Below are 26,121 nucleotides of genomic sequence, written 5' to 3'. Positions count from 1 at the left end.
TCAGGCTGTTTCCATGCTCATAGTGAGAGCCTTCCACACGGGTGTTCTTGATATCTCATCCGAGATATTAATCTCCGAAGGATCAGTCCTGCAATAAATATTTGAGACAGCAATCCGTGACTGTGGGAACTGACGCCACCCAGCGCATCAGCACCAGCAAGAGGAACGGGGGGGAGGAGAACCAAAGCTGTGCATAAGCACAGCGGGTTGGGCGGGATGAGGAGGTTTGGAAGGCGAGCCGGAGAGCCGCAGAGCTACAGCTCTGTGCAAAGGCTCTGCACAGAATCCCAGACTGGTCAGGGCTGGAAGGGCCCTCTGGAGCTCCCCCAGTCCCACCCCCGCCAGAGCAGGGGCACCTACAGCAGTGGCACAGGACACCTCCAGGCGGGTTTGGAATGGCTCCCGAGTGGGAGACTCCCCCACCTCTCTGGGCAGCCTGTGCCAGCGCTCTGCCGCCCGCCCTGCCCATAAATTTGCTCTTCCCGCCAAGCTGAGTGCATGGCGCTGGGATGCTCAGCAAAGATAAACGTGGAGAAAATTCTGCCAACCCCCTTCAGGCTAATCTTGCCGGGGGTCCTGCTGCTTGGTGGGGCTTTACCTGTCGCTGCTTGGCTTTGGGATATCCGCGGTGCTGCTCTTGCCCAGCTGCAGCCGAACGGAGTTTGCAGCAGCAGCTTCCATCATCTCCTGGGACTCCTGACATAAAAAGGGACAAATCAAAGTTCTCTGTCTATGATCGAAGTGGAGATAAACTAAACACCCAGCAAAACTCACGTGCTGCCCTCTCCTTCTGACCTTCTGTTAGCGCAGCCGGGGAAAGACGTTTCACTCCAAACATTTTGGGGGGGGGGGGGTTAAAACCATCCTTATGAGCAAATCTTTCCATCATAATTATAATGTTTATTATAAATGGCACCTTTAAAAATTATACCGCTATTCAAGTGTTAAGCTCACTGCTAATTTAATGCGGGATCCAGGCTGTCAGGATCTATTTCTATTGAGTTCAGATCTTCCCCCAACATTTCAAGAGAAGCTGTGATGGAAAGAGGCAATCTCAGAGCCCGAGGGAGACATCCAGCCCCGAGCACCCAGCAAGCATCACCTCTTCTTTGGCTTCATTTTTGGCATCAGCCAACTTCTTCGTGCTTTCTGGCATAAGGTCATCCAAAAAGCTGAGCTCCCGCTTTGAGAAGCAGAAGTCCATCACTTTCCGGACAAACACGAGAGCCAAAACCTTCACAAAATAAGAAGGAAGAGGGGGTGAGGTGTAAGATGATGCTACGTCTCACTCCGACGCTGCAAACGTCCCGCTGCTGAGTGGCACCGGCTCTTACCATCATGGGAAAGATGATGGCAGCACGGGACACCTTGATGGCCCAGAGCAGGACGAGGCAGATGAGCTGGATCAAGGTGAAGAAATGCACCTTCCGCAAGGGAACGTGCCGCAGGTAGATGAAATCCGGCTGGTGTTTTGCCGGCATCCAAAAGAGCTTCAAGCGGTCAAAGAACTGCAAAATAAAAGCGGAAAAGTTACCCCTTGGGGCTGCGGAAAGTTTCCGGCCCTGTTGGGACATGGAAGGAGTTTTCAGGATCTCGCGTGCAGTGAGAAATCCTGGATCCCACTTTGTTCCTCCCAGGAGCAGCACCCGTTTTCCCTTTGCTCCATCTATAAACCAGTGTGTCCATGAGAGCTGCCCACCAAAGTGCAATTATTCCACATCCTTCTATTATAGAATCACAGAAGGGTTTAGGTTGGAAGGGACCTCGAAGACCAGCCAGTCCCACCCCCTGCCCTGGGCAGGGACACCTCCCACCAGCCCAGGTTGCTCCAAGCCCCGTCCAACCTGGCCTTGAACACCTCCAGGGATGGGGCAGCCACAGATTCTCAGGGCAACCTGCGCTGGTGCCTCACCGCCCTCAGAGTGAAAAATTTCTCCCTGATATCTCATCTCAATCTGCCCTCTGTCAGTGTCAAACCATACACCCTCGTCCCATCGCTCCCCTCCCTCATCCAGAGTCCCTCCCCAACTCTCCTGGAGCCCCTTTAGGCACTGGACTCCCCGGAGCCTTCTCTTCTCCAGGCTGAACACCCCCAACTCTCCCAGCCTGTCCTCCCAGCAGAGGGGCTCCAGCCCTCCCAGCATCTCCGGGGCCTCCTCTGGCCCCGCTCCACCAGGTCCATGTCTCTCCTGTGCTGCAGCCCCTGAGCTGGAGGCAGCACTGCAGGGGGTCTCCCCAGAGCAGAGCACAGCAGAGGGCACAATCCCCCCCTCGCCCTGCCGGACACACTGCTGATGCAGCCCAGGATGTGGTCGGCCTTCTGGGCTGCGATCGTGCATTGCCGGCTCACGGTGAGCTTCTCATCAGTCCGCACCCCCAGGTCCTCCTCAGATCATCTCACCCCCCCTCCCTGTTCTTCTATAAAAATATATTTTTAATATATTCTATTCTTCTGTTTGTTATTTGGCATTTCTCAGCCCACTGAATCCCCCAGCGAGGATTCCCACCGGCAGTAGAAATCGCCTTCGCTTTGCACTGAATTCCCCCATTTTCACCACACCAAACACTGCCCTGTCCCAAACCGTGACGCAGAGTGCGCTGAACTTGCCTGGTCCTCCCACCCTACGTACCTCCTGTGCCCCCACCAATCTTTTCCTTATACAAAATACTTTCACTGCCTGCTTTTGGGGAGGTTTTCTCCCACCCCACTGCTTTTTTCCTGCTTCTCTGGAGATGACACAGCAGGGAGCTGCACGCTGTAAGAGTCCGTACCTGAATCCCTCTGAGCGATGACACGCCCATGTAGAGAAAGACACCGTAAAGCACAGGCATGGGTATAAACTGGGAAATTAAAAAAAAAAAGAATGCAATAATTTATTTTTTAATTGCTTTTTCAGTATTAGTGCTTTCTTCTAGAGGCACTGCCTAAAATTGCCTAAAACTTTCCAGTTTCCACAGGGTTGGAGATGTGTCACCTCTTAACCTGTAGAGGTTTTGTGCGTGCGAGTGAGTGAGTGAATGCTCTGCTTTAGGCTGAGCTTCTGAGTTACGTTTCATTAGAATAATCCTATTTTCCTGAAAGGTTGGAGGAAAATAGACCATTTCACCCATGCTACTGTACACCACGTTCTGTGACGGCAGAAGAACATTTCTACACATTCTTGCGGCAACACCCAAAAGCGAAGTGCCTCCTTTTAGCCTAGAGCTGAGGTGACTTTGTGGGAGTGTCCTGGTTTGAGAGACACAGGACTAATTTCTCTTCTAATGCTTGGGAAAATCTTCGCTTTTTTAGAAGACTCCAGTGTCTGAATTTGTGAAAATATTTACTTTACAGCCAGCTGTGGTGTGTGGGTCTCAAGGTCTCAGTGTTTTCGAGCTAGCCAGGTGCAGGGATGAGGAGGAACGAGACCCGGACACTTGACCCAAGCTGGCCAACAGGATTATTTCATACCATCAACATCACACTCATTATAAATTAGAAAGTTTGCTGCGAAGTTCTCTCTCTCCCTTGATGGCTGCCATCCTGAGAACTTCGTGCCCTGGTGCCGGAGCCCTGAGGCCTTCCCTTCCTCCTGAAGCCGTAGCACTCGCAGTGTCCGACATTTGCTGTCCACTGCTGGGAGTGCACAGCTTCCTACTGATAGAATTGGCTGAGTATAATCTTTGCATATTCTGTATTGGTGTCGGGATCAATATCAGTTCTTTAGTGCTGTTAATGTTAATTATCTAATCTTATTCTATTAAATCTGTTTATACTTCAGCTCTCGGGTTTTCTTGTTTTTCCCAATTTCCCTTTCCCAGGTGGGGAGGGGTCATCGGGTGATAGAATGATTGTCTAAATGACAACAAATTGTTATGGGTCTCTCAAACCGTAACAGGGAGGAACACACAAGGAAGCCCACGGGGATGATTTTGGTGTGTTTAGCTACTGGGAAAGGCTGTTGGGAGGCATTTGGGGGAGCAAATTGCATCCCATAAGGTGCTGCCTGCTTGAAAGAGAGCAGTGTACTGGTCTGAATCCGCTTCATCGGAACCCATAAACACAGGTGGGCCTGAGAGACACCTGGGAATTAAAGCAGTTGTCCTGCTCGCTTGCCTCGAGGACACCAAACTGGGGTGTGAAGGGCTGGAAAGTATAACTGAGGCTGCTTCCCACCGTGGGCCAAGCCTCAAGGTTTGGGATCGCCTCCTCCTCTGCTCCACACCTACTCAGGCCTGGATGGAGGGGATGTTTTTTGTATAACCTCCAAAAAGTTCACGCTTGTTGGGCGTTTTGCATTTTCCTCTTACCTTTAACACCGAAGTGAAGAAGACAGAGCAGCCCATGAGCACAAAGATCATCAAGCCGGTGACTCTCTGCTCTCGTATCCCCAGAAACTTGGGTTGTTCTCCTGGAGCTGAGCAGCCAGACTCCACTTTGAGGCTATTCACGTGGGTGATGGACAGGACAGTCGCAGCCACAAACCAGGGCAGCCCCATCACAGAGCACACCCCGAGCATCACGGCCACCATGAAAAGGTCCAGGTGGTACCCGCATCCTTTCTGTGGGCAGCAAAACAAGGAACAGAGCATCTCACAGCACAAGAGCGAGGACAACGTCGCGACTCAGACTCAAACCCTACTTGGGCGCAAGTCACCCTCTTGAAAATTTAAGAGAAGAATTGGCAAAAATAAGGATGGATCCAGTCTGCGCAAGCACCTTGCGTGAAAATCTGGCAGGAGTTCAGACCAAGTGGATTTGGGAGGTTTGTGCAATAGCTACTTCTCAAAAAAAAAACCAAACAAAATAGACTATTTTCATTCATAAAGAAAGTTCTACCACTGGCAAGCAAGGCGTGACCCCGAGTTATCCCTGGCAGTGTGTCAAAACAGTTCGTTCCCCCAGCTCCTGCTGGCGTTTTGAAACAAAAACACGCTTCTATAGTGCTTGAAAATTAATTTGTTCCTCCAAAAGATTGCTCATCTGAACTGCCCTCGTTTGCTCCCTGTGACATCACTAATCCAGCAGAGCATCCTGCCACACAGCCTGACATTGTCCCAAACCAACGCCTTCACAAAGCACTTGGCATAGGAGCTTCTCCCCACACCTGCAGCCCAGAGTGGGGTGGGGATGGGGTCAGCTCTTGCAGCCCCTTACCTTCAGCTTGTGCTCTTTCCTGTTGACAATGACAGCCGTGATCTGCTGGTCCATGAATATCAAGATGGTGCAGAGCAGAGCTGGGATGGGCGCGGCCAACACCGTCCACCAAGGGTTGGGCCCTATGGGGTTGACCAACCACCCGCGGTCGTCTCTGGTAGGCTGCAACAAAGCCAAAACACACATCAGGATCAACTCCCAGCCCAGCCACTTCACTGGCTTTGATTTTCCTCTCCATCGCTGTGCCGCCTCATCTCCTGGCCCTGCCTTCATGTCACCCTCTCCTACGGGGTTCAGCAGTGCCAGCGTCCTTGTCGCAAGCACCTATAGATACTTCTGTAGGTATCAAGTTTTGGGGCTGGCTTCCTCTTTCCAGAAGGAAACAATGCACTCGGAGGTGGAAGAGGAGATGGTAACACCACCAGCATCTCCAGACTCAGCCCTGTCCTGTCCCAGCATCACCTTGTGGCATCCCCAAGGGCTGAAAGCAGCTCCACACCAAAACACCACATTACCTTGAACATGTGGGGGACGTGGAGCTTCGGCGATGGGATCCCAACCAGGAAGTCAACGAGCACCATGACGACAATGGTGAGGAAGACACCAAAGTCACTTACTGCAGACCGTACCTGGGGCAAGAAAGCAGAGCTGAAAGGGACAGCACAAACGGGGCCATACCGTGAGATGGAAAAGTTAAAGACATCAACAGCATTAAGGCTGGTAAACACATTCCCACCACTCTGAGAAGATGCAGCCAAATCCCTCGGTTAGATGCTGTTGCTGTGTTTGTACCTGCGAGATCTGGTGTCAGGCAATAAAATAAGTTTAATTAGGTGGAAAAGGGTGGTTTAAATTCAAACCTTAAAAAAAAAGCCAATAAATATTAAAAAATAAGGAAACAGACGTCTGCCTCTACAGCTGCACTCACAGCTACAATGGGAATAAGGCACTGAGGCATCATTTGCTCCTCAAAAGGAAGAAACAGTGTCTTTTGTGTCTTTTTCTATGGCAGCTCCTCATTTGAATCAACTTTCCCCTTGGGCACACAAGGTGAAAAAAAAACACAAACAAAAAAACAACAAACAACCAGCTTTGGAAGACCCGATTTCCCACTGCCTGGGCAAAAAAACGCTCCGGGGCAGGTCGCGGGGCAGGTGGGAAACGCTACGATCGTTTTGCACTCCTGGAAATGAGTGAGGGACATCCAAGTTTGGCCTTCAAGGTCCAATATTTCCCAGTTTGACCAAGCGGTGGCAAACACTGCTTAGTGCTCCGGGAAAGCCATTTTGGGAAATGAGTGTGGAGGCTGCTGCTGGCCACCGTCTTCTACCTACTCTGGTCGGGAAGTAGCGGCTGGTTTTAAACTTCTTCAATAAGCCCGACAGGACAAAGGTGGAGAAGAAGAGGATGCAGCACCAGAAGAGGACATCGGGCGTGTAGGGGCCATCGTGTCCACAGGCAGGTCCACGAAACTCTCCATGCAAATACCGACATTCCTGAGGAAACAGAGCATCAGGACACAAAGGTAGTGCACATGCGGCAAGGAAACCTCGGATAACTAGGGGGTTTGGAGGATCTTGCTCCAAGATCTGTGACCTCGGGACTGCTGCAGCTAGCGGAGATTTATATTTAACGATCAACAGCAGCTGAATAAGTGACACATGGAACTACACAGACAGCGGAGAGAGGAGATGTGATGGGACACTGTACCACAGACCTATGGCACATCCTCTGCTTGAACAGCAGGTAACCGTGGCTGAAGAAGACACCAGAGGGGAAGGAAACACTGGGAACTCTTGGGGAGAGTGAAAGAGGGAACGGGGAAGGAGGGCTAAGACAACAGTGACAGGAAAGGAGAAGAGACAAATTGTCCCTTCCCAGGGGCAGGCTCACAGGACACGGCCAAGGGGGGTGAAGATGTCCATAAGAGCGTCCCACCCTGTGCCTGAGCTCTGCTTCCAGCAACAACGGCCCAAGGGTCTGCTCAGACATGCAAGTTTATGCACGTACCTTCAGACAGCGCTGAGTAAGAAAGCAAGGCCTGGAGTTACTAGGAACCAATTAAGGAAGCTAATTATGGCCTTCAAGCATGAACTGAAGTCCTCCAACTTCTCCAATAACCAAAGCACCCACTGAACCTTGCTCCCAGACAGAACCGCTGTCCTGAGGATGACAGTTATTGCCCACCATGTCGGGGATGAGGTGGAGAGGTGGACTCTCCTTCCCAGGCCCAAGGAGGTTAAACACACTGAAGTAATGACTTTTCAGAGCAGCACTGGCACAAGTTGAAGCCCACCATCACCTGAAGGGCTCTGAGCTTTGCACCAGGCCAGTGCCCCTGGACCCCGCGGTCGCGGCACGAGGAAGCAGTGACTCGGGGCACTTACAGTCACCGTGAGGTTCTCCCAGGTGATGCCAGACACATTGATCTTGTTGCTCTCCCAGAACTGCAGGGTTTCGTTGCTGGGATGGGTCGGTGCCTCACACTTACAGCTGGGAGGAGAGAAGCCAAGACAGGGGTGAGGGGAAGGCGATGGAGGTGCAGCCCTGAGCTCCTGCCAAGGGGCAGCGGTGTTTTAGGAGGAAGAAACCCACTAGGAGATGGTGAGGAAGTCCAGCTTGCTGTGTGTGTGCACAGGGTAGGTCACTCGCAAGTGACTCAGCTTCTCCAGAGCCTCATAGATGAAGATGATGCAGATGAGGGAGGCGAAGGCTTCTTCGGTGAAGCGGGTGATGTAGCACACCAAAGAGCTAGCATCGGTGGCCACCAGCACTATGCAGAAGAAGGCGGTCCACAGACCAATGCATGCCCGGAGAGAGAGATAGGAGAGTGCGTAGTCCCTGGGAAAGCAAAAGAAAACGCAGGGTGGAGAGGGCAGCAAGAGACTCCAAGCCGTGCCTTCCTTCGGGGAAAGTCGGCAGCAATTCAGGAGCGCGTCAAGGCTGCGGATGGTAAATGCAGTTTCCGGTCCTACCACAGACAGCCTCGGGGCTGCGGCACAGGGTGTGGGCCCGCAGGAGGAGAGGCTAATTATTTAATTATCCTTATTTAACAATTACCTTGTGTTAATGCCTCGGAGGCTAATTGAGGTCAGGTCCCTGTTGTGGAAGGTGGTGTTCTCCCACATCACCCCGATGCCCTAACAGCAAAACCTGCTGGGTTTGCCCCCAGTCACCTGCTGCCAGCAAGTTGGGGCTTCATAATAAATTTAATTGCAATAAGGGGGTTAATCTCCCATCACAGTTGCCACAACAAAAAGACTGTCATGGAAAATATCCATTTCGCCTGAAAAGCTCCTGCTTTCTCAAAAATCATCAAAACATTGGACCAGAAAACTCTTTGGATATGTGGGTAAAATATATATCCACTTCCAGCAAAAATCATGCAAAAAAGTGCCCGAGTTTGTACTGAGAGGAAAGCAAATCTTCCCTCATTCCCAAACCAGAGTCATTTGTCTCATCTTCCCTGTGCAGCCCATCTCGGGCATCCACATCCTTGTGGTTTCTCCTCCTGCTCTTTCACTTTAACCCTAAAAGCTCCGAACCACCCATCCATCCTTCAGAGACCGAGGGCTCCTGCACCGTCACATACTAAAGCAGCAGCGCATGATCTTCTGTGACACAGAAGACAACTTAAATCTACCAACTACCACTAAGAAAAACATCCTTTCTCCATCCCTGACTTCTTCCAAAGGCGCTCGCAGCACCTGGCCGCAGCAGCCAGCCTTACTTGCAGAATTTGTAGAGGATCTTCTCGAACACGAGGACGGGGCCGGTGCTGCCGAGGATGGTGAGAGGTTGGCCAGCAAAGAGGGAATACACCACGCCGGTCATGGATGCGCCCAGCAGCGACTCCATGGCACTCTGTCCGGGGAAGAGAGGCAGCAGCGAGTAATTAAGTCATTAGAGGGAAAAAAACAAGTGCAAATTCACTGCAGCAAGGACTTTTGCATGAGTGTTGTCCTCCCCTGTGCCACCCAACAGAGAGAGGTGCTCACTATGTGGCCGTTGGTCGCCTCCCCCAGCAGTCCCCCGAAGGTGATGATGGGGGACATGCAGGCACAGTAGAGGAAGAGAAAGGACGCCAGACACTGCAGGCTCAGACCATCCCGAAAGTCACTCCAGAACCAGGGGGCTTTTCGCTTCACATCCCGGATCAAACCTCCAAAGAGCCTGGAGGAAGGAAAAAAAAAAACCAAACCATTTTCGTGGAAGACAGCGTTAAGTTTTCTTGGCTGAGGAAGGACAATCGCAAGCACAGAGTAACTTCCATTGCTAAAAAGAAGTCTCCTTCTCCCATTTTAGCCCCAGTAGAAACTGAGGCATATGAAAAAACCCTCCAACAAAAAGAAAAGGAGACCAAACCTGAGAGCCCGTCCCCTCTTATTGCAACAGTCCCTCACTTTGAGAAGCAGCAGAGCTCTACCTGGAGGTACTTACACATCTGCTTCCACCCCAAAGCAAGAAAACCTGTGTGCAACCATGCTGCGGCTCAGCCCAGCTGCCCAAATCTCCCACCCGCCCAGCCCAGGGGACCAAGCTGGGAACCTGGAGCCCCTTCACTGACCCAGTTAACCCCAAAACTCTGCTAGAAGGGAGGTGTGCGCTCAGATTTTAGGGGCAAACAGAAAAACACCCCACCAAACTATTTCAGTTCACACCTTCCTGTCCGCTCCAGTTCAGGACCGCTGTGCTTCTCCGGCTTGCTGTGAGAAGCGCTGTCATCGAGAGCTTCTGGCACCTTCCTTTTTTCCTGTTAAAATGGAAATAAGATAAAGATATGTCTTTGCAGCCACTGGCTTGTTTTGCTTTTTGGGCTGGGTACGTGACCTGTGAATTTGGGCCCCTGAGCAGCACCCCCAGCCGTGCTGCCCTCCTGCCCATCCCCCTCGTGCCTCCTTCTGCCGCAGCACCCACCTGCGAAGGGACGTTTTTCGGGGGCTCAATTCGTATGGAGGGATCCCACTCTCCTGGCGGCAAAACCATGACCTGATCCAGAAACTCATCGATGCCAGCCACCAGGTCAGCCCGGTTCTTGGCTTTATAGGCAACATCGTGGAAAACCTGCCGTAGGAGACAACCTGGTGAGAGCATGACCCATCTCGGATGTCCTAACCAGTGCAATAAGCTCTTGGCTAAATGCAAGGTCATTTCCCCCAAATCGCCTGTTGGAAGTGGCAGGAAATATTCCCCCCAAAGCAAAAATCTGTGCATCACAGTATTTGTAACCATCTCCACCAGGCTCCCGTCCCCCATGGCACACCACAGCCTTCTGCTTCAAGAGGAGAAGTTTCACTGGCCCTGGCAATGCCACCACTGGGGACAGCGTGCTGGGGACCCTGGGGAGAAGGATGAGGCGCGGGCTGCAGCCCAGGTGGGATTTTAGCCTCCTGCAGGCAGCTAACAGGGACAACAAACCCTCTTCCTCACTACTACAGAGACAGGAAGAGGTGAAGAAAGCCCAAAAAAATGACCCGGAGATATCTCTTATCTCGTCACACCTCATCCGTCATGATAGTAGCCATGGACCTGCCGATCTCGTGGTACTGATGGGCTTTTCCTCCTGGTCCAAGCAAAACAAACAGGAACCTAGGCAAGAAAACCAAAATGAGAGAGAAGAACATGGCCTCACTCAAAGGGCACCCAAGGAAATCCCTGGGAGCTCCCACCCCAGAGCGTGGCTCCAGGGGGGACGTGTAGGCTCACCGACTCCGGTGATGAATTTGAAACGCATCAAAACCAAATGCAAATTTGAGTTTGGGGCCAACTTTCATTAAAATTGGCCAATGGGTTTAAAAGCTCCAGCAGGGAAGGGAGAAATGAAAGCACAGAGATGTGGGTGGGAGAAACGTGCTTGCTCCCACTGGCCGTGTTCCCCTGGGACGCCCAACTGATGCGTGCAATTTGGTGGTTTGTTGTGGTGTTTTTTTTTAAATACAAACTTTGCGCTTCTCATTCAGACCTCGTTGGGATGGGAACTTCCGTCATGCCCGAGAGGAGGACAGCTGGGCTCAGGCGGACAAATGCCACGATGGGCTGGCGAAGGAAATCCAGCTCTCCTATGAGCACGTTGCACGCTTCAGCCCCGGTGGGAATTTTCTTCATGAAGCGCAGCTCAGCCTGGGCATGACAAAGGATTTTCAGGCCATTACCCCAAAAGCAAAGCGCACCGCACTCTGCAGAACACTCTGCAGCCAAGTTTGCAAGAGCAAATCTGGCCCTAAAGGTGTAAGAAAGCTATGAGTGTCTCACCTTGCTTAGGTCCATTGCATTGGTGTCACGGTTCACCCCATTTTTAGCTTCTGCAGTGGTGGGAGATGGGTGAGGAGTGAGTGTTTGGGTTGGAAGGAGAAAGAAAGACACTCAGAAAGAAAAGCAAGGAGCAATCGGGACACTTCTCCTTTGCCAGGAGAAGTCTAATGGGGCCAAAGCCCTGCAGAAACCTTCACCTGGTGCCAAAGCCTGGCAGAAACCCTCATCGGGTACCAAACCCTGCAGGAACCCTCACCTGGCTTGTCGAGGGGATGCACGTCTAACTGCTTCTTGCTCATGTCAGGAAACGAGCAGACGATGGGGAGAAGGTTGTTTCTTTTCTTCTCGTTCTGATGGTGATGTTTCTTCAAAAGCACTTCTCGAACTTTCTCCCGCGTGCACTCATCAAACCCCGCGGACTGCTCTTGCTGGCCCAGGATCATATCTGGAGATGGCAACAGGAAACGAAGCCGTCAGAGCAGAAAGTCCCCAAGCCCCGACCCCTCAAGCCCCCGGCGAAGGCTGCGACACGCAGGATACCCTAACGCAGGTTCAGCCTTGCTTAGCAAGACGTTTTAACGCAGTTCAGCCTTTGCAGCAAAAGGAAGAATTCTCTTTTGCTAAAAGCCATCATCAAAGTGCTTATTCATCACTCCGCTCAGATAATTATTCCCCATCCTAGATAATGACATTTTTTTGCCCGATCTGGCGTTTCTAGACAGACTCTCTAGACTCGACACATTTCAACAAATTATAAGCAATCTCTAGCACAGACTTTCCCAGAGTTTCCTTTGCCCATCGACTGCAATTTGCCAAACACAGGGAGAAACGTGCTAATAACGGCTCCGATTTCTCCAGCTCTTGCAAGGGCTGAATGGAGACCTGCCAGTCAAAGATAATTTCTCCAAAGCCGCTTTTTCAATTAACTTCAATTATCTTCCCCACAGAAATATGCTGCTTGGTCACCTGCCATATAAACTCTGCCTTTAAAGCTCTTAAATCCTGGATGTTAAGGCAATAGGAAAAAAACAAAACAAAGAATGGGAGGAAACAGCTTGTAGTAAGTAGCTTATTTAAGGAGGTTCAGCTCTTACGCAGACTCCGTGTTTCTGAGAGCAGCCTGCCAAGCCCTGACACTCCTTTCTGGCCAGAGAATATTCTCTAATCGCCTCTCTGACCCCACAAATTGCTTTCAAAAGGCTCCCATACTGGGAGAAAAAGCTGATGTGACTGTTGTACACCCAGTCTACATCCAAAAAGCAACCCACGATTTAAAAACACCGCGCGACTTCTGGAAAAGGATGTGCCATTGGGGCAGGGTTTGATACGGGAGTGAAGGGCACCGCGGCAAATTGAGCTCAGCCGTTCCCGGCGGGACGCAGCGTGCTCAGTACCTGCGATCTCTTCGATGCTGTTGGCACAAACGTCCAGCAGCACCATCCCGTTGCTGATGCAGCTCCGCAGCTCAAAGAGGCTGTGCAAGGACAGCGTGGCCACGTAGGGCTTGCTCCAGCGCTCGCCGCCATCTTCCACGTCCTCCTCAAACTTCAGCCACCTGCGGACATTGGGCACGATCAGCCCCGTTGCAAGAAAACAGCCTCAGCTCTGCAACCCCTTCGGTGCAGCTACGGGGCGGCAAGAGGAGAAGGCTCCGCGCATCGGCACCTGCAGCTGCAAAAGCTTCACGTCCCGGAGAGCGGAAGGCAGAGCCCACGGCCGCCACCGCAGCCGGTGGCAGGGATTTACCTTGCCGTTTCCTTCCACTCGGCATCTTCACCCGCCTTCAGGAAGATCTCATCCAGCTCAGTGAACAAGTGGTGGGGAACATGCTGCTCGTCCTCCTCGGTGCTGAGGATGAACTGCACCCGCTGGGATGGGGTGTCTGGGGGCAGAAGATAAATCCCGTTACCACACCTGCATTCGACCCGTCACGCTCACACGCAAAGTGGCCATCGATTGGCACCAGTTCAGCCCTAAATATTGGGCTAGCCCCTCTCCCCCAGGTCTGGCCAGGCTTGCACAGAGCCACGGAGAAGGAGAAGCATCTATTACACCTCTGCATAAGGACGGGCCACTTTCCTTCCCCACGTTTCCATTTTTAAAGGCAGGATCCCTCTACGGAAGACCAGCCTCAATCCATTATGCCTTCAACTGCCTCCCAAATAATGCCACTTTCCCTCAGAAGAACAGCAAACCACACAAATCAGCCACACAGACCTGCTTGCAGAGGACCCCGGCACCCACGCAGCCCCGAGAAGGCTCGTGAACACTGCGGCGGGACTTACAGTGGTAGCCCTGCTCCATTGGGGCACAGTCCTTCTCCCGTTCCTTCTTCCGATGCTTCTGGCGGTGGGGTCGGTGGTGCCGGTGGCGCTGGTGGCTTTGCCTCACCAGCGGCATCCGCACGCCCACGGACAGGGTGCGGTGGCCTGCGAAAAAAGCAGTGTTCGCATCACTCTCGATATTGCGGAGATGGTTGACGCCGCTGCCACGATTAAACCAGCGCATCCATCCCAGGAGGAAACACCAACTTCTCTTCATTTTAGTTTCATTGCATCCCTGAATGTCAGAGACATCCTTTTTTCCAAGCCTGTTTTACTCTAACTTTGCAACAACAGAGCAACAACAAGCGATGGCTCCGGGTCACCTAAAAGTGCCCTGAAAATATCAACCCTTGTCTAAAATTCCAGCTTTGGCTGGACAACACTCAGACCTGCTCATTAAGCAGCGACAGAAGGTAATTATTTTTAAAATCTTTGTATGGCACAAGGCAACAAGAGGAGATCCAATCAGTCCTGTGATAATGAAGTCTGGAACAAAAAAAAAAGAAAATCACAGCCCTGTGTCTGCAGCCATCAAATTATTCTCCTGACCTCTCCAAGCCAAGAGCAGCCTCTGAGAAAACAAGCTGGGAACTACCAAGCTCTGTGGCCAACGCTCACACCGCAGATGCCATGGGGGCTTTTTCCCCTCTGTCTAAAAGCCATAATATTAAAACAATGTGAAAATAACTGTGCTTGTTTATTTAGAAGCACGCCACGTTTCGCTGCAGGTGATGCATACGCTGAGCACAGGACGCGGCAGGGACTTAGCGCAACGGAAAAACGCGTGGGGCTGGTGGCACCTCTCCCGACTCACCTTCCAGCTCCTCCTTCTCATAGTGAATAGTGACAGCGGTGCTCGTTCTTCCCTGGTCAATCACCGCCTCCTCGTCGTGTCTCTGTTTAGTGAGGAGAAGAAGATACAAGTTGGGACCAGGTGAGGAGAGCTCCCTTACGTCCTCCCAGTCATCACCCATCCCTGCGGCCACGTGAGCCCAAGAGCATCACACCTCTGCGTGTCTCCTCCTCCAGGCACAGCCCTAAAAACACGGACTTGGAGGTTTTTATTCCCATACCCAAATAAAACCACCTGTAATGTCACCTGTATTGTATATACCGTGAGTCTGGAAGGATTTACTAAAAGGGGAGACAGTTGAGTGTTTCAAACCAAAACCAAACCTCCTGCTTCGTTCTTGTGGTTCCTTTCGAAAAATTAAAATTAAAAAAGGGATTTCCAAACTGGGGGTGGAGTGGGGTGGGGGAACCCAACTCCACACTTTTGAGCACAGCCAGTTTCATTCTCCAAAAGTGATACCTGCAGGACTCACTAGATGGCACTTGGCCACAAGACATGGCCACCATCAACCTCCAAAGGCCCTCAAGAATCTGCAAGGGTGAAGCTTCGACTTCAGCCCAACCAGGCTCGGGCTTCTCTTGCTGCAAGCCTGCTTTCCACACAAAACTGCGTTTTTCTCCTCAAAAGAAAAGCCAAAGACTAACAGCTAATGCCCTCCTTGGCTGAAATACCACTGCCAGCGCTGCACAAAGAGCATCTGTGCCTTAAAAGCTGAAGGAGAATTACAGGCGTTCTCTTCTCCCCTTGCCCCTGGGCTGGGGAAGGGCATCACCGGGATCACCGCGCTCAAAGAAATAAAAACCCAACCACGTCTCACACTCGAGTCGCAACTGCAACTTTGAAAGGGCCTCCAGGAAACCCTTCTCTTTAGAGAAGAGCAAAACACCAGAAATCTGCTTTTTATCCCCCAAATCCCTGCTTCGACTGAATGGCATCATCTGCTGCCGCGCAGCAGCGACACTCGGGAAGCTCACACCTCCCGCTCACCAGTTAATTTAATGAGCAAAAGGAACAAACGTTCCCATCTGGGAATGAGTTTTTTCTGGCCCCCGAGTACTAATTTCAAAGCCGACTTGCTGCGACCTCCCCGCCACCTCCCGGCACTCGCCCGCGTCACCCGGCAGCCGGATTATGACGCGCCTGTGGCTTTCCCGTCCTCTCTCCCACGCCGATCTCCACCACCCTCCGTCCCTTCTTAGCAATGCATCTACTCCCCTCCAGATTTACCGGAAAAAAAAATCAAAACCCCAAACCCCATCCTCAGAAAAGGCACGGGACAAAAGGGGCTTAATCAAATCGCTTTAAATGGCAATTTTAGTAAAATCATTACTTAAGTAAAACACCAATTTGAATTAAATCACAATTTAAGTAAAATCGCCACCGAAATAAAATCCCAATTTGAATTAAATCACTGTTTAAATTAAATCGCAACTTAGATACAATCACAATTGAAATAAAATCGCAATTTAAATACAATAGCGAGCTTGAGTGTGTTACAGGGGTGTCAGAGTGGGAATAAACGGAGCGATTTGGGCATCACAGCTCCCCAAATCCCCCCCGAGCAACATGGGGAAAGTCTGCTTCTCTCTCAGAAACCATTTTGGCTCCGTGCTCCCACCCACGATGCTAAACCTGCCCCCGGCAGGGCACAAAGCATCGTCCCCCCGCATCCTTCCCTGCTCTGGCGACATGCCACTGGGATTTTGGGAAGTCTCCCCCCCTTTTTGGGGGATGCGCAGACCCTCGGCACAGCCCTCCCACCTGTAACTCTTCCAGAAGTGTCATTTTGGGACGCTCCTCCTGCTTCATCCTCAAGTCGGTCACCGGTTTTGGGGGATAACTGAGCCTCCAGATCAATCAGAGGACCAAACCCTCCGACTGCAGCCCAGTGACTCCCAGTCTGCACCATCTCCAGCACATAAACAGCGACCGTTGCTGGGATCGGAATGTTCAGGGTGACCCCGGCAGTTATTTAAAGCTATACACCCCAATACTGATCCCGCTTGGAAAACTTAGCGGATGGGGAGAAACCTGCTCTGTTTTGAGGAAAAACTATCCAGAATAGAGAAAAGGGGTGGAAACGCTGCATCTCGGCAGGGCAAAAGGTGTTACACAGTGTTTGGGTGTATTTGAAAGCCCAAACTGCCAAAAGACCACGTGAGGCACAAACCATTGGGGAAATGCCCGTTATGGGGCAGCCCTGATCTTCATCAACATTTCCTGCATCAAATCAGGGTGTTTCAGGGAGGTCTCCCTTCGGCACAGCCTCCGTCCCTTCGCGGCTTCCATAAACCCTCGTTAGCCAGACCAAGTCCTACGCCGTACGGAAATGTCCAGGGAAGCCCCATGTTTTACTCTCCTCGCTTCCGCCAGCTATCTCCAGCCCTACTTTATGTTCCGAGTGGAGCTAATCCCTCATTTCCAGCCTACAGATTCATTTGCTGTCATGAACTTCCTCCCTGGCGCTGCTCAGCACAAAGGTTGACAGCCCCGGCTCGCCCTGAAAGGCAACACGGGGTGTAAAAGAACACAGCGAAGGAGGGTGACAATGAGGTCTAATCCGTTAAAATCCCATCGGGATCCAAGCTCAGATCTCTGCTGCTTTTTTATTATTTAGTATTAAAGCTTCAGGCGCAAATACAGGAGAAAGAAGCCAAGCGGGTCCGTGGCAAGACACTCCGAGAATCCCATCGCCCTTCCCCAGTTGTTGCAGCAGAAATCGCGGCAAACCTCGCACAGAGATGCCACCGAAGGAAACGGTGCCACTCAAAACCCTCTTTTTCCCGATTAAGCCACCCAAATGGACTCAGAAAGGTTATTTCATTGAGGAAATCGCTGGAGGATTTAAGGATTTAATAAGTCTATGGGATCTGTGGACGCGTGGGCTTGGGATGGGATGGAGCAGGATGGAGAGATGCCTCCAGAAAGCAAATTATCCCATCCCAGGATGGGTACCAGCACTTGCAGACACTTCGCCTTCCCTCTTTGTCCTTCTCCGCTGCTGCCAGGCGCCTGGAAAACATCAAATCATCGAAACTGGGCTGGGAAAGGGGATGGCAAGCTCACTTTTGACTTTCGGAGCAGAGAGTGTTGTTCCCTCTCAAGAAAACTTCTCCAAATTATTATTTTGCTGCAGGGTTTTTTTTGTCCCAGCAGGAGAGAGAGGGACTTTTGACTGTCCTGCCTCAGTTTACCTGTCTCAGTGCAACTCCTCCAGTTAGAAAGAAAAATCTTTCCCTGGGGAAGCTTTGGTGTAATTGAGGATGAGGAAAAGCACAAAGCAGAGGTTCAGGTCCGGCTTTGAGTCCTCCCGGTGCCGGGGGAGGCCAAAAGCATCGCATGAGCAGGCAAACTTCCCATCTCAGCCCCCTCATTCCGTCACTCGCAAGCTGGACTGGCCACCAGCAGCAGGAGGGAGGATTGATGTAATTAATCTCGCGCAAAGCGTAATTAATAACACTGATCCCAGTGTTATAAGGGGATGAGGGGCCAAACTGGGGGAGCTGCTCTAGTGGTGGAGCAGGAGACCCCCCTCCTCGCCCCTCTCCATCTCCATCCTACCCAGACGAAGCCACCGGTCCTGTGGCTCCCTCCTTTGCTATCGTGGGGGTCAGCACCATCCCCTGCAGGGACCCCTCCGGCTCCTGAGCCAGGATTTGGGCTGTGACGGGGACTGGACCCGGGAGAGGACACATCTCCAGAGCCCCAAAGTGGGGCTGTGAGGGGGGGACACACGCAGGTCACAGCTGAGCATCACCAGGACGTGACCGTCTTCCCTTGCTGGCGGAGACGCAAATTCCTCTCAGTCTTTCCCGTGAGCTGTAATTTCAGGGCAGATTAATTAATTCCCCACCTCTCGTTTGCCCCCGAGAGCACCTCCTGCAGCCGGGTCCCATGGGTGCAGCGGGGGGGCGGACAGGCCCTCCCCCGGGCCAAGGAGATGCAGAAAGAGGGGGGGACCACCCAGCCACCTCCTGCCTGCACCCCAACACCGGGCGCATCCGTGCAAGCGCCCGGTGGGACAATAGCTGAGGTGACCGGGTGGCATGGGGCTCTGTGGGGACAGTGGCCTTTGTCCCCCTGCTCTGAAGGGCCACAGCATCACCAGGGGGTCACATCGAGATGCGGAGGAGGGGGGGTCTGGTGGGGAGACCCCCAACAGGCATTGCCCAGGTGCCTTCCTCCCCTCCTCACATCCCTCCCGCACCCAACTTGGGTACCCCTCGCCTCCCCCTTTGAGCCCCCACCCCTCTGCCTTGCAGATGCCTTGCTGATGCCTTACACCCCCTTTCAGCGGCCTGCTGTCCCCCCTCCTTGCACACCCCCAGCACCCTATTTTAGACACCTACCACCCTCCTTACCCCCTCCAACCTTGCAGATGCCCTTCACTCCCCTTTCCATGGCCCTCACAGCCCCTTGCAGATGCTTTGCCTCCCCCATTCACCCCCACCCCCTGCTCCCAACGTGTTTCCCCCCAGCCATGAGAAATGCCGCAGTGAGCAGCCATGGAGCATTCTCCAGCCACACCGTCGGCATGGCCCGCCCGGGGGTACCAGGCATCGCCCTCCCTGCCCTGGTGCCACTGCCCCCCACCTGACAGCTGAGGATCCCATCGGCCCGTTGCTGCTGGTGGGCATGGCGGGGCTGGGGGGGAGATAATTGCTTGATAACGATACTCTTAAGACATCCAAACAAAACACAAACAAAAATCACTACGATCACAAAAATGAGTAGGTTTCACAATAGGCTTTGCAGCTGTCAGCTCAGGGCAAACTCAAAGCCATGCAAGATTTTGTTCAACCATCCGACTTCTATTGCCTCTCGTAGATTTCTGCCATCCAAGTAGAAAACAAATTAATTTTTCTTATTTTCTCTTTTGACTGATTCCCTGTCCAATCAATACACCAAGGAGGAGATCGCGTGTAATGCCATTCTCCGTGTTCTGCCGTCTTCCAAACTGAAGGGAACTGCATTCGAGAAAGTGCTCGAAAGCCCAGCAGTTATCGCTTCTGTTTTGGACCCGCGCTTCAAGGAGATGCAGTTTCTCAGCCCCAGCCTGAGAAGCGAGTTGCACCAGCCAGTGAGAACCACGCTGTTGTGGGTTTGCAACCACCAGTCCCCATCTGCCACCCAGTTTGGGGTGCCAAACTCAGATTCCAAAGCCACGGGCGCAGATGCCGGCAGCCAGCTGCCTGCTCGCAAGGACCCATACGCCAGCGCCCCGTCTCAGAGTAGCTACGACATCCTTCTGGGGTAGGACCCGATGGAGAGCATGCCCGAGATCCACCAGCAACTGGAAAACTACATCCTGGAGCCCCTCTGCAAGCGCAGCACCAGCTGGTGGAAGAAGAACGAGCATCGCTTCCCGGCCGTGGGGCGGCTGAGCCGGCAGTACCTCGCCATCCCCGCCACCGCCCTCCTGCCAGACCAGGCCTTCGCTGCTGGGGAAAGCGCCCTGGAGCATCGGTGCACTGTCCTGGTGCCGGAGAATCTGGTCCAAATTCTGTTCTTGCATCCACATTCTGATTTTTTAGAATCAATGTGAAACAGCAACAAGACTTGGAACAGGAACTGGCACGTGGAGCCCTTCCCTGGGTCAGTGGGGGGTTAAATCGACCCGCGGGGTTTTGGACACCACAGTTAGATAGGGTGCCGGGTATTTTTCCCAAACTCCCGCCTTTTTGGCATCGCTTGGGCAGCACCGGCAGTGAGGAGCAGGCTTAGGGAAGAGGTGTGAACACACCGATGCCTCTTCTGACTTTTAGGGTAGTTTTTTTATAAATACAAGTGATGGGAAACAAAAGGAGAATGTTCGTACCCGCTCTGCAAAGCGGGCGCTTCGGGGAAAGAAGTTTACCATGGCCCAGACCTGAAGATCAATACTTTAAAGAGAAAACAGAACCAAAATACAGATTTGCTTCAACCGGGCGGGAATATTCAGCCACACAAAAAAAAAACCAAACCAAACCAAAAAAAAAAAAAAAAAAAAACAAAAAACCAAAGCCATGAAAATCAGGTGGCCTGGCAACGAAAAGTAAACCTTTTCTCCCTCCCGGTACACCGCCAGCAGAGACCAGCCCCCTTCTTTAGATGTCATTCCCTGAACTAACCCAACCACCATTGTCACTGCCAAACGCTGCGTTATTTGTGCAAACAAACACCGATGGGCGCTACAGCGCAGCACGAAAGGCCAACGCCGACTCTGGCAAATAACCAAGAGGCCTCGCAGATATCCAATGCCTTCACCCGCCCCAATCCTGCTGCCGGCTTTGTCATGGCAGTGCCGCTGCGCTCTCCAGTGGGAAAACCAACCCGGGAACAGCACTGTGTGGCGCAGGCCCAGGTTCTCCTTTGCTTCGCACCACCAACCGCACAGAACGGGTTTTGACGGCTTCGATTATTTCTGGCTCAAACCCAGCAAGAGCAGCCCCAGGACTTGAACGTTCAACAGCTCAATTTAATAAATTGAGGAGAACACATAAAAAAAAAAAACCTTACTCCTCTCAGAAGAACAACAAACCTTACTCCTATCAGAACAACACTAAAGCCTAAAACTAAGAGCTAAAAGATGCCTAACTAAGACCGAAAATCTACACGTCACTATCACCTAAGGGGGAAACACTATTAAATACAATACCTTATTCTCTGCTGTTCTTATCTTCTGGGTCTTTCTGGAGCGGGGGTGACCTCGTGGTGGTGGACCCTCCGCAGAGCTCAGGCGCTGCCGGAGGCGAGAGATGGTGGGTGGGGTTTTCTTAGTGGAGGAAAGGGACCTGGTTGCTGGGCTGCACCGGCAGTTGCCCAGTTGCCAACGGGAGGAGGTCACCCTCTGGGCTTCTGCCGGCTTCGCCGCCCTTTGAAGACGTCCCCAGGGCCTTCCGATCCTCCCGTGGGCGATGGTATTTCACATGCGCGTTCCTCCCGTTGACTGTCCCAAACACCCTGGAAGGGAAAAAACAAACGGGGATTTTTAACTCCTTTTCTAAGAAAAAAAAATTTGTTAGACGACGTTTTATTACTTCTAATTTTGTGAGTTTCTTGTGCGTTTTGCTGCGTGGTGCCACACAGTCTCTGCCGGTACCCCCGGCTGGGTGGGACCTCGTTGGTTAAACACGGCAGATCATTGGGGATTAAAATAGGAGAATTAACATCACGATGGATCAAAATCGGGTCGGACTGAAACTCGAGTGGCTCTGCGTGGCACGAGCAATGTCGCTTGGCACGAGCGACTGCAGCGCAGGAGCCCTCGGGCCGCAAACCGCAAGAAGAAACTTCAGTGGAACCTTTTTCTCAGCCAAACAAAGGAGAAACGCTGGGATTCTCGCCCAAGGAGATGAACCGCCCCAGGCCTGTAATGGGAGGAAAGGGCCTTCAAAGAGAGAGAGAGAAACCGTTGTGGCTGCAGTCAGCGGGAGACGGAGGAGCCCCGAGTGCAGGGGAGACGGGAGGAGGATGGAACTGAGCAGGAACAATCCCGACAGGTTCGTTGCTCCAACAGGCGCAGAGGAAAAGCGGCTATTAAACAAAAGGTGGTGACAACACGTGGCCATGTGCGGCGCGGGACAGGTGCCCCAACACCTCAGGGAAGAGACCGTGAGGCCTTCAAAGGCACAGGAAAACACAGCGGTTTCAGCTAAAAGTCCAACAAAAGCAGCAGGTGGCGGCGGGACAGTGGGAATCCTCCAGCTGCCCTTAGTTCTGCTCCCCCCCAGCCATCTTGGAGAGTTTCCATCTGTTTGAGCCCAAAGCAGTGAGTTTCAAGAAGAAAAAGCGAGCAGCTCACCTTCCACACTGCCCGCAGGGAAACCCAGCCACATCGCCTGCGCCTCCAACCCCGCGCGGAGCGTCCCCGGGATGGCGGGAGGGACTGCCTGTGCCACGGGGCGTCTTTTCGCTGCTCTTCTGCTTCTTGGTGGGCCCGAGCCGGCGCCTCTTCTTTGGGCTGCAACCAGCCTGTAAACCAGACAGCTTGTGCTCATTTCTCCTGCTCCTCAGCAAGGGGGACAGCTAAAGTGAAAAACTGGCTGGAAACATCCCCAAACGGCCTAGGCAGTGAGGGGTTTATTTGTGTGCTGGGTGGAACGCGTTCTATCAGCCCCAGCCTGCCCCGCTGAGCTCCTCCAAACGCTAAAACAGCCAAAACAATGCTGAAATTCGACGGGGAGGATGGGGTGCAAAGACAGATGGTGAAAGAAAAACCATATTATTTCTACTGTCCTCAGCAGAACAGTAGAATTACAGAGAACTGAAGTGACATGCTTACCCAGTGGCTGCCATCAAAAAAAAACCCTAAATAATATGTATTTCTGTGAGCCACATTTCTGCTTCCTGGCAAGGAACATTTTGGCAAGACCCACACAGAGGCGGATCACCGGCAGTTCCTGTGACGGAGCACTGGGACGTCACGAAACATCCCCGAAAATCATCAGAAGCAAGTTTAATGTGAAGGGGATCGTTTCCCAGAGCCCGAGACAATGCGTCCATGGGGCATCTTGCACCCACCCCCGGCAGTTTTCCTACCTTCTCTTCAGCCCCCTCCACCTCATCCGTGCCTCGCTGGAGTCTTTTGGCTGTCTGTCCTGGTCGGGTGGCGCCAAACCTGACGTGTTTTTTCCAGGTGTAGTAATATTCCACACACTGGGCCACGGTCTTCGTCTGAATCTGTCAGGAAAAAAACAGAAGCGATCGATGAGGGAAATACTGCAGGAAAACACTGAAGGCACAGACCCACAACAAATCTATCCAGTGCTCTTTGTCTGTCCCCCACTCTGTCTGCAGTCCCCACAGCACAACGCACAGGTGAGGTCAGGCCGAAAACGAGCCCCCTTCTTCTGAAAGGGCCGTAAAGAAGCCTTGGGAGGGCAGAACTGTACATTATACGCCGATGGTCAACGGAATGTGTCATTATTCTTTTAATATTTCCATATTTTGTACCGGAGAGATTAAATTTCTTTGGTAATTACACATTAGGAAAATTATGTTTCGTACCGGTGTCTTTTTAGCATGAAGCTGCATCCCAAGGACAGGATTCCGACACGCCGTTCAAAAGACGACTTTTCGGGCTTAAAACTCCCCTCCACACTAACAACCCGCAACCCAACTCGGTCTAACAGCTTTACCTTCTTCTGGATCAGGTGGAAATTCTTCTTATGCACATAAAAAGCCTCTTTAAACAACTGCTCCTCCAGGGGCGTCCAAGTGTCTGAGCCTGGGAAGAAACAGCCACGTGCAAATGATTAGACCACTCGCAGCCTACCTGAAATCCGCACAAGTTATTCATCACACATCCACACCTCTCCTCCTGTGGAAAGTGATTAGCCAATGCCACAGGGAATTCGTTAGCACAAGCAGTTATGGCTGCCGGAAGAGCTGCCGTGAAGCCGGCATGCGAAAGGAGAAGCGTACAGCAGCGTGGGGCATCACTGCATGGGACAGCAGTGGGCTGGAACACAGGGACAAGGCACTCCCCGCGCCAAAAGGCCCCCGGAACAGATTAAAACGACTATTTTCCCTGTCCCGAAGAACATGAACCGTTGCTCGCACGTTTCTAAAAATCACTTCTTTCAATCAGAACAAAAGGAACGGCAGTACCCGCTCGCATTCCCGGAGAAGCAACAAGCTCTGCTTCCACTTTACCTGCGTAATGATAATCAGCCAGGGGATGGGATTCAGGTCGCTGGGGTGCCCCAGACTGCAGCATCTCCAGACCCTCCTGCGGGAGTTCAGAGAACAAGACTTAGGTTCCCCCTCAGGAGGGACCTCAACTCTTCAGCCCACTGTAGGAAGAGGGTGCTCAGTCAATGCTCAGCAACAGCGCGTCGGGGTCACCTCCGCCCACGGCAGTCGATGGGAATATTTCCTCAATCCACACTGATGTGTTTTAAGAAACCAGAACCCACGCAGATCTCCGGGGACCAAGCTGTGGCACCCCAACGGCCACTGCTCGCTGCTGGAGTCTTTCTGGGCTCGTCCCTGCTGCAGGCAGAGCTGCCTGCAGGAGTAGGAGGACTTCTATTCTCCAAATTGTCAGAATTGACAAGAGACAGAACAAGCTCTTATTGATACACAGGGTCTGTCATCCCACAAGACCTTAATGCAGACGGCGGCCAACAGGCAGCACGCAAGAACTCTGCCCCTTTAGCAAAGGGATTCGAGCCTGCGGAACAGAAAACTCAGGAGCGACTCCCAGCTCATCCCAGTACCAAAGACTGTCCTAGTCTGGTAGGAATTCGAAAATATTTGCATCTTACCAGAGCTTCATGCAGGTGGTGCAAGGCATGCTCCAGGTTGCCTCTTCCCCCCGGCACCACATTGGAGCAGGTGAAATTTAGCAGATTTGTCACTAGAAATGCAACAAAAACCAACAGAAAGTCAGTTCCCATCAAGAAAGGGGGAAAGGTGCGATACAAGGCCGAGGGCAAACAGAGGAGACAGACTGGAGACCCATAAAACGCACTGAAAAAAAGGCAGGTTATCCGCTATCGCTCTCTCTCCCTTCAGAGCAGCTTTGGGACCAGAAGCTCCAGAGACAGATCTCCCTTCTCCCGAGGTCACTGCAGTTGAGGTGGGACAGCTACAAACCGTCTCTCCCACAGGACGCGACTGAGAGCGCCACCGGTTGTTGTCTGTTCACTGTCCCATCAGATCTGAGCACCCTCAGGTGCTACCAGCCACGAAGGAAGTCAAGGAAAGGAGGGAGAGGGTCCCAACGGACAAACAGCTGCTGTGAAAACGTGCAGTTTTTGACCCTTAGTATCTCAGGGGGAACCTGACAAAAAAAACGTTAAGAGAAACCTCTGTCCTGTGTTTCCGGATTCGTTGCAATGTCTCCCCAGGGCTTCCACACCAGCGACGCTCCCTCCTCCTCCTCCTCCAACCGGGATCTGTCCTGGAGATCTGGGATCTCTGCCTGAAAGTCGCTGCCGACGTTGACGTGTCTGAAATCGTTAAGGCAGAGGAGGTGAGGAAGCAGAGCTGGGAACAGCACGATAGCACGCACCCGCTTCGAAGGAGGGGACGTGTCAGGTACGGCAGTTATTTCCCAGCACAGCGTCACCAACTGCCCTCTAACAACTCCCACAGCCCCTTCTCGCCACCAACAGCATTACCGTTCCACCACGTGAGCCCTTTTGCGCCCCATCGGGCAAGAAAATTGCCGCTTCCTTCCTCAAACCCTGAGCAAACTGGCGAGGTTCACTCTGAGACCGACAGCCAGCAGCAGAAGAGCTGCGACGGTGGGCCAAGACCACCGTTGGAATGTTGTGTAGAAGGCGGGAGGCCGGCAACCGGCATGAGGTCAGCCTGAGTGGCAAGCCCAGCCTGGGCTAGCACTGGCCATTTCTGGCAAGCACGGGGGTATACTCCAGCCAAAATAACCCCTCTGTTACCCTCTGCAGCACTGTGGGGCAGTGGGAGAAGTGGCCAAGCCATGGGGAGCAGGTCAACAGCAACAGCAAGGACTGGCAGAGGCCCGGTGCCGAACCAACCGTGCACCCGCTCCTCAGCCCCCTTTCCCCAGGGTTTGCGGTTATTCTGACCACTGGGCCGGAGCTCAT

General features: G+C 52.5%; 1 protein-coding gene across 1 annotated transcript; it reads right to left on the bottom strand.

Annotated features, from left to right (window-relative positions):
- Positions 1-26,121, bottom strand: LOC309684550 (electroneutral sodium bicarbonate exchanger 1-like; the record flags this gene model as incomplete). Its single annotated transcript, XM_082500447.1, has 24 exons — positions 1-88; positions 599-696; positions 1,103-1,234; positions 1,335-1,508; positions 2,773-2,841; positions 4,291-4,542; positions 5,138-5,299; positions 5,653-5,766; positions 6,472-6,633; positions 7,525-7,630; positions 7,733-7,978; positions 8,868-9,001; positions 9,136-9,310; positions 9,799-9,890; positions 10,055-10,201; positions 10,639-10,726; positions 11,100-11,257; positions 11,390-11,499; positions 11,646-11,834; positions 12,784-12,944; positions 13,136-13,271; positions 13,675-13,818; positions 14,528-14,609; positions 26,104-26,121. 24 exons carry the CDS (start codon positions 26,119-26,121, stop codon positions 1-3), a joined length of 3,237 nt encoding a protein of 1,078 aa, XP_082356573.1.

This window comes from Vanellus vanellus (assembly GCF_965231255.1).
Source record: "Vanellus vanellus genome assembly, contig: HAP1_SCAFFOLD_34, whole genome shotgun sequence".
NCBI lineage: Eukaryota > Metazoa > Chordata > Aves > Charadriiformes > Charadriidae > Vanellus > Vanellus vanellus.
This window is presented reverse-complemented; position numbering and strand designations above follow the sequence as displayed.